Below are 8,489 nucleotides of genomic sequence, written 5' to 3'. Positions count from 1 at the left end.
TATATATATATATATATATATATATATATATATATATATATATATATATATATATTATATATATATATATATATATATATAATATATATATATATATATATATATATATATATATATATATATATATATATATATATATATATATATATATATATATATAATATATATATATATTTATATATATATATATATTTATATATATATATATATATATATATATGCATAGAGAGGCAGCATATTATGCTAGCATTGTGCTAGCATAGCGCTAGCATATGGACGACTCAATGCTGGAAAAGAATGTATAGATTAAAATCAATTCGTTGTAGTCGTAAACCATTAGAAGATTGTTCACCAGACCATAGAGCCCGTATAACTCGATTATTAGGGAGAGCACGTAAAGATCATTTTAGTGATGTTAGATCTAATGTACAAGTTGTACCTGAAAAAGTTACAGATACCGTGTCTGATGTTAATAGTACAGTAGATCATTCGGATGTTAGTGAACGTAGTAACTTCAATGAATTTTCTCCTAATATCAGCTTGTCGCTCAATGATATGGTCCATGAGTCTGGATCTTCAGATGAATTTAATAATACAATAAGTGAAAGTGGCTCTACTTCAGTATATGGTGAATCAGATAGCACAGAAGATTTTTAAAGTAGATTAACTGTTGCTTTTACTGAATCCAATATGTCTCACATGCAAGCAAGATGCGTTTTGCAAGCTCTTAAAACACATAAATGCTTTTCAGCTCTACATATGGATCCTCGAACCATCCTCAAAACTCCAGCTCATGCTGCTTCGACTGATCAGGTAGCTGGAGGCGAATATCTTCATCTTGGTGTCGAGCAGGGTCTTGTTCAAATTCTTCTAGAGACTCCTGCAGACGAAATCCCTGACATTTTTGAAGTTGATTTGAGTACGGATGAGGCATCGCTAGATAAGTCAAGTAAGGTTTTGATGTGGCCTATACAAATTAGTATAGCCAACATGCCAAGAAGTTCTCCACAGATTGTTCGTGTTTTTAAAGATTCAAGAAAACCTACCAATGCTTCTGAGTTTCTCAAACCATCTGTTGACGAATTGCTTAGAGTAATTGAAACTGGCATTGTATTTAATTTTAAACAAAAATTTGTTGATTTAAGGTGTTTTGTAGCAGATGGTCCTGCTTGAGCCTTTGTTTTAGGCCATTCTGGACACAGTTCTCGAGCACCCTGCTCTCGGTGTAAGGTGAGAGGAGAATGGATTCGAGCAGGAGTAATGGTGTATAGAGGAACTGATCATCCTCTTCGCAGACAAGAAGAATATTCTATACGGATAGATAGTGATCATCACAAGACTGAAAGTGCTATTGCTGCTTTACTTTATTGGAGCTAAGGATCTTCATCGAGGACTCACTAACATGAAGATTTAAGAGTCCACTGCCAGTGTTTCATAAATATAGATAAAGAGGATCTATGAGTCCCCAATATGAATATGTTTTCTGCTGTATTGTAGGTCCAAAATGAAATAATTACTTTGTCATTGGCCTGTCTATATCAATAAAATGCTACCCGAGCACTTAAAACTTAAAATTCTTATTAATAAACTAAGCTAAAAGACAAAGTGATTATTAAGCCCTAAACATATTGTAAAAAACAATTCAAATGGCATTGTGAATAACTTAAAAATGTTATCAGGTGCAATAATTTAAAACGACAGTATAATTGTCATGCCATTTTGATTGTTTTACAGTAAGAAGTATAAAACTTGATACGGTTGTACGGATTATTATTGTTAATTTGTTTTATTCACATTGGCGATCAATTTTTGTGTTCAAGGTTTATATTTTTTATTATAACGATTGTTGCATTCCACTATTTTCAATATTTTATTTAAATTTGCGATTCTATTTTAGGTTGATTGTTTTACGTTCGTGATTTGTATATCTACGTTTGTAATGTGATATTTATTATTATGTATTTTTAATAAATCAATTTTTAATTCATTTTTAATTTTTCTTGTTTGAAAATAAATTTTAATACCTCTTTATATAGGTTAGGGATACCCCGCCGAAAGAGCGCATAAAAAAGCTCCGTGCTTGCACGTTGACCCCGCATAAGAAGCAAAATAATGGAAAATTGCTGACATGCGTGCTTTTGCGTTTTCTCCGATTTCGGGCGTGCGGCATATGACGAGCATTTGACGGCAAAAAGCCGGGGTACAGAGCGGTCACGCGTGCGGCCATGCATGTCAACATGTTGCCATCAATGCGCCGACGTGATGTTATCTGCAGGGTATATGTATATATTGAAATAATTATAAATATAAGAAATAAAATTACAAAATATATTCGAAACATTTTTATTTTATTTAGAAAAATACATTATTTTTCAAATATTTTTTTTTTTTTTGGTGATGAACACAGTTATCTGAAACAATAAAAATAATATTAATTATTATATATATATGTATACTTATAATATTTGACTTATTCATAAAAATAAATTATGAAAAAAATAAGTATTAAACATTTTATGTTACATTGACTCTGTATATAGTTAAAAAATGAATTCATTTATAAATTATATCTCAGTATAAATTGATACAATATATCAATGCATTTTTAAAGCTATAATAAGAGTCAATGTAATACAAAATTTTGAATAGTAAAGATACAATTGATATTAATATCAGTTAAATAACGTACCTTTTATTTATAAATAAATACTCAAAAATTGCAGCGTTATCAGGATCGTTGCTGCGTTCCTCGTCGTGATCGCTGACAAGGGCAGTGCGGTCGCTCTCGTCGTCGTCATCGCCGTACTCGCCTTCGCCAGCGTCATCGCCGTACTAGCCGTCATCATTGCCGATCTCGTTTTCGTCGTCTTCTTGCTCGCCAACGCCAGGTTCCTCGGTGTCGTTCCCGTCGCCGAAGATGTCGTTCTCGTCGCCGCCGAAGTCTCCGTCGCTAATCTCGCCGTAGCCGTCAGTGATGGTCCCGCCCGTCGCCAAACTCGTCATTGCCAAGCCCGCGGACGTCTCCAACCTTACCGTCTTCGACCTCGCCGTTGCCAAGACCGCCATCTCCAACTTCGCCGCCGCCAGGCTCGTCGTCACCGAGCTCGTCGCCGTCGTCGATTCCTAAATAAAATAATATATAAACAAATTTTGTCATAATTTTTTATGCAATTTTCTTACCATTATTTTTGGCCTCCTCGACCCTCCTTCTTTGTAGGGGTGGCCCATTTTCCAAGGGTATGCCAGCAGCACGCTTGGCCTTCCGGCGGCGGTACTCTTCTTTTACGCACTTTAGTGCTTTTGCCATCGCCGTGGCTAAGTCCGTCTTGGTGGGCTCCCCAATCCTTTTATTTTGTGTCATGGCTTCTGCAAAATAAAAAATATTATATATATATATATATATATATATATATATATATAAACCTTAAAAAGGCTTATGTATATGGTCATAAATAAATAAATAAATAAATAAATATTTATGTATATGTGCAGAAATTATACTGATTCTGATTTAGACTCTTGCAAGGGAAAGCCGTACAACTAAATAAACTGTTTTTACCTTCACAAGCTTGCACAAATCGCGTATCTTTTAACGCGCTTATGCCGTTCTTCCGCGAGCCAAGCCAAGTCACCTTCTCCACGAGGTCTGCCGTTGGCTGGAAGCACTGCTTCAAGTAGATGGCAGCGGTATCAGAAGCATTATAGCCTCCTAAATACTCCAAATAGTCAACCTAAAATATATTAATAATAATAATTTTGCATTTTCGCGCCCTTTTAAAAGCAGCCAATCAAATCTCGATTTAGTCGGCTTCACTTTTCTCGTATCTCTTTTTTAAGAAGGGAGGATAATTATACTTACAACGTCGTTATAATCCTCCTGGGAAATTTCTTGGAACGCCAACAGTTCATCCACCGTTTTGAACGGCAAGAATTTTGGCAGCTCCTTTTTCCCGGAATTCTTTTTTTTCGCCATCCGCTTCAACGTCGCTGAGCATTCTCTGAAAGATACATTATGATTAAATAAAAATTGAAAATAAAGTAATAGTATATTGTGTACCGAGGGCGTAAAGTGCGCTCTTTTAGACCGAGTGTGAAGTTTTCTTGTACGAGTTGAAAGCGAGTACATCTCTGATTCCAAAACGAGTACTAAAAAATACAAGAGGTAAAAAAGCCCAATCTACGCCCGTGCTGTACACCATATCTTTTTTGACGCACGTGTATCGATTTTCGCGTTTTCACACTTTTTTAAGGCTACAAAGTAAAAAAAATGCATGACATCATTTGACTGCCAACTTTTTGACTCGCTGATTAAAAAAGTAACACTTAAGGAGATGTCGTCCGAGAAAACACTTTTTTCTATTACATCAAACTTTTTTAATAAAGCTTGCGAATGAAAAACCAAGTCTGTAGCGCCGTAGTGTTAAGTTTAATGAATCGTTCTACTGAAAAAAAAATTCGATCAGACTTTCTGTTTTTCTAGAATTTTGGAAATACAAAACACCCAGTGGCGAATTTGCGAAGCTTTTGCGCCGACGTCCCCTTAAAACCCACTTAAAAACACGAAAATCCCGCATGTGATGCAAAAATGGAGTTATAAAGTATTGACGTACTTCATTTCGTTCTCCCAACCGCTTATCCGGGTAAGCATTTGTCTGTATTATAATTGTCACATATATAAATTTTATCTGCGAACTTTACGATTGTTTTAAAATGTCCCTGGTAGATAATTGACCCTGTTTCTAGGCAGAATTTCTTGCCAACGCGTGTTTAAATGACTTTTATCCAAAATTACTGGAAATACTCTGAAACGACAGTACTTTGTTTTAAAACATTTTGGACAGAAATTATGCCTAGAAATAGGGTGAATTTTTTACCAGGGGTAAAAAGAATGTATCTTACTTCTGGTTATTATCAATAGATCGCAGGACCGCAATCAGATTTGGCAATGTCGTAGGCAGTTGTGTGTGTGTTTCTAATGCGGTGTTTGTAGATTGTGTGTGTGTGTTTGTGTGACTACTTTTTTGCACGCTTGTGACGAGTTGCTTGGAGATTCTGTGTGTGTTTGTGTGACTGATTTTTTGTGTGCTTGAGATGAGGCGCTTGAAGATTGTGTTGCGACGCTGTGCCTCCCAACACAGGTGCGCAACACCTAGAGCCTCGCATGCACTAGGATTTTTCTAAACGTAGGATTTGACCGCAATCATCACGTTTGGGAGAACGCTAGGGAGAGGGGAAAATGATCACACACAATGGTTAAGTTTTATTGCACATGTATTTCGCCCAGCCCTTCCCTACAACACGGTGGCTGTAGTGCCTCCCGCGCACAGTTTAGCCACGCAGGGCTTACGCTGGGACGCTCAAACACGAGCCACGCTCGTGCAGCAGACGGCGGGCCACAGGCCCAGGTTCAGTCCGCTGACGGCTGACTCTCTCTCTCTCTCTCTCTCTCTCTCTCTCTCTCTCTCGCGCGTCTGCACGTTAGCCCCCAAGCCGTAGCCTGTAGCGTCACGTGGTACGCGCTCGCGGCCTCGCTCGCACACGTACGCGCTCGACTCGGCTCTCGCCGGTCGCCGCATGGCCAATGTGATCTCTCTCTCTCTCTCTCTCTCTCTCTCTCTCTCTCTCTCTCTCTCTCTCTCTCTCTCTCGCGTGCGCTGGCCAGACGCCTCGCGCAGAAGACGTCTTGGTGTGCGCCCGCACTGCACACCAACACCCTGGTCTCTCGAGTTCTCCCTCTCTAGTGTGCCCGCACCACACTCGCCTCACTCTCGGATCTCTCTCTCTCTCTCTATATCTCTCTCTCTCTCTCTCTCTCTCTCTCTCTCTCTCTCTCTCTCTCTCTCTCTCTCTCTCTAATACTTTCTTACTCGCTCTCTCCCTGGTGGACGTCCGTCGGTGCTCCCGCCGGCGCCTCCCTGACTCTCGTGGACCTGGTGACGGCTAGCTTCCTCGGCTCTCCCACGCCAAGGCTGCTGGTTGCTCTGGTCCTCCGGACAATGATGGCGGACTGGCTAGCTTCCTTCCTCTCGTGCGGATGGTTGCTGGCTCGTCCGGGCGTCGGCACTTGCTCGTGCCAACGCGCTGCACCTGTGACTCTCTCACACTCTCGCACACTCGCACAACCTCGGGAGACTCTCCCAATTCTCCTCGTAACAGAGGAGGCCACGTATCTCTCTCGCACGTCGACGTACTCCCTCGACAGTGGTGAGAGAACTCCCCGATTTCCCGCTCGTTCTCGCGCTCACTCTCCACTCGCGCTCGTCGGGCCCGCGCATCTTCCTCGCGCCTGATTGGCTGGCAGTCCGCGCGGATAGCGAGTCGCACATCGGCGCCCGCTGATTGGCTCGCGACATGCGGAGGACCAATCAGCGCGCGCGCCGACGAGGCTCACTCTCGCGCCAACGATGCTCACTCTCGCGCTAACGTGGATGGTCAGCCGGCCCGTTCCTCGAACTCGAGGTCAGGCTGGCACCGACAACAACAATCCAACTCGCTTGTTTCTTCCGCGCACTCAGAGCTTGGCCGCATCGAACGAGATTCCTCGTATCGACGCGGCTGCGACGTTTGCAACGTCGCAGTGTGTGTGTGTTTGTGTGACAGATTTTTTGTGTGCTTGTGATGAGGCGCTTGAAGATTGTGTGTGTGATTGTGACACTGCTTTTTTGCGTGCTCGTGATGTCAAGCTTGGAGATTGTGTGTGTGTTTGTGAGACTGCTTTTTTGCGTGCTTGTGATGTGTTGCTTGGAGATTGTGTGTGTGTTTGTGAGACTGTTTTTTTGCGTGCTTGTGATGTGTTGCTTGGAGATTGTGTGTTTGTTTGTATGACTGGTTTTTTGCGTGTTTGTGATGAGGTGTTTGGAAGTTGCAAGTGTGATTGTGTGACTGATTTTGTGTGTGCTTGTGATAAAGTGCGTATGTTTTGTACTGGCAGTTTTTGAGAGGAAGTCAAGGTCTTGACTTCCTTGATCCTTAGCACACTTGGTGTGCCAAGAGCGGAAGCAAGAAGCGACTCCATCGCCTGATCCAGTTTGTCGGATGCGGTAGCTGGCGGAAGAACTCCCGATTCCCGCAGCATTTGTTTTTTTGACATAATCTAAATATTTATTAATAAAACAAAATAAAAAAAGGAAAGATCCTAAAGCCTCTAATCCCTAAGTTCTCTCTAGTAAAAATAAGCGTCAGGACTCGATTATAATTTTTATAGACTAAAAATCTAACTCTTAATACCATTTTTTTAAAACCTATTTTCCCTATATAAAAAAGTCATGACCGGATGAAGTGAAGTCAAGAATGCGTCAATATGGTATCATTAGAATTTTTTGATTTGTTTATGATTTCTAAAATTGATTCGAATATTAAAAATGTAATATAATACTATAATACATATCGAATTATAATTTGCGTATTTATAATATACTATATTGTAAATATTATTATTGTTACAAAAAGAAACATGATGTGAACGTTGACACGAACTGAGTTGAGACATAACCTTAAAATTTTAAAAGGAAGTTGGTGACAAAACCGCGGCAATTTTGAAATTTATATGAGCGCGAAATGAATCATACAGTGTAAAGTTTGATATTTCCGTGATAGAAAACAAATATTAAAAATATCAATCAAGCATTTATTTAAAAAATTATTTGTAATTTTTGAGATGATTTAACTGACAATTTTCATGGATCTTACAGTATTTTATCAAATTTAAAGTTAAAAAATGGCATTAAAATTTCGATAAATCAACACAATTTTGAACAATATAATTATCACATTAGTGCATCATTCTACTGGAAGAAAATGTCGATAACGATATATTTCTTTACCGATTCAGGCATGCTAACTCAGGCAGCTTTTTAAAGATATAACGAAAGAGCTCACGTCTGTTCTTAGGAGAGAATATTTAATTTTAATCATTGTTTGTAAGATGCGATGACAACATCTTAACAATGATAAAATACCCTGGTTGACAATCGGTACTCATGGTATTCGCCCAATATGGCATTTTGAAGCACTTGCTTTCAATGTCATTGACGTTTATCAGGGGCATGTCCGAGGACAAAGAAGAACAAAGAAAAACTTCAATTGATGAAGATGCACAGGGGAGTTCGAAGAAATTTTCTACTGTCAAAAAATTTTTTACAAGCACATAACATTCTTTAGTATCTAAAAACTGAATGATATTTTCAATAACACAAATAGATCCATTTTTTAGAATAATAGTGCTATCTTGCTGGCAAACAGATATACGGTACATTCCTAAAACAACTGATCTATACTGAACATAGTTATCTATATTTAGTGAAGGGGTTGGACCTCTAGAATGTTTACCTATAAATTTCCTATAATTTTTATCAAATTTTGTTGAAACGTTGACTCGACAATTTTCTGCTCGCCTATTAGCTATTTGTTGCAGCTGTAAATTTGGTTTCCTACACATTTTCCTGAAATAACTCATGTTATTTTCATATGGGAAAGCTGAAAATCCCTCT

At 39.1% G+C, this 8,489-nt stretch overlaps 2 protein-coding genes across 4 annotated transcripts; one reads left to right on the top strand and one right to left on the bottom strand.

Annotated features, from left to right (window-relative positions):
* Window positions 1–223: 223 nt before the first annotated feature.
* Window positions 224–2,263, top strand: LOC107981992. 2 transcript variants are annotated; one of them, XM_016989039.3, is made up of 2 exons: window positions 224–658; window positions 752–2,263. In XM_016989039.3, the coding sequence occupies exon 2, from the start codon at window positions 760–762 to the stop codon at window positions 1,171–1,173; it is 414 nt and encodes a 137-aa protein (XP_016844528.1). In that variant the 5' UTR covers window positions 224–658; window positions 752–759; the 3' UTR covers window positions 1,174–2,263. The 2 variants fall into 2 exon arrangements, with proteins under 2 accessions (XP_016844528.1, XP_031779265.1); XM_031923405.1 differs by having other exon boundaries at window positions 239–949; window positions 1,146–2,263.
* Window positions 2,264–2,327: 64 nt separating this feature from the next.
* Window positions 2,328–3,342, bottom strand: LOC116416127. 2 transcript variants are annotated; one of them, XR_004226653.2, is made up of 3 exons: window positions 3,181–3,342; window positions 2,690–3,123; window positions 2,328–2,411 (listed from the first exon to the last, which is right to left on the bottom strand). XR_004226653.2 is itself a non-coding variant. In XM_031923098.1 (2 exons), the coding sequence occupies exons 1-2, from the start codon at window positions 3,226–3,228 to the stop codon at window positions 2,833–2,835; spliced, it is 339 nt and encodes a 112-aa protein (XP_031778958.1). In that variant the 5' UTR covers window positions 3,229–3,342; the 3' UTR covers window positions 2,629–2,832. The 2 variants fall into 2 exon arrangements, 1 of the variants encoding a protein (XP_031778958.1); XM_031923098.1 differs by lacking the exon at window positions 2,328–2,411 and having other exon boundaries at window positions 2,629–3,123.
* Window positions 3,343–8,489: the final 5,147 nt, after the last annotated feature.

This window comes from Nasonia vitripennis, chromosome 2, assembly GCF_009193385.2.
Source record: "Nasonia vitripennis strain AsymCx chromosome 2, Nvit_psr_1.1, whole genome shotgun sequence".
Lineage (NCBI taxonomy): Eukaryota > Metazoa > Arthropoda > Insecta > Hymenoptera > Pteromalidae > Nasonia > Nasonia vitripennis.
The sequence above is the reverse complement of the archived record's forward strand: the minus strand, read 5'-3'. Positions and strand labels throughout refer to the sequence as shown.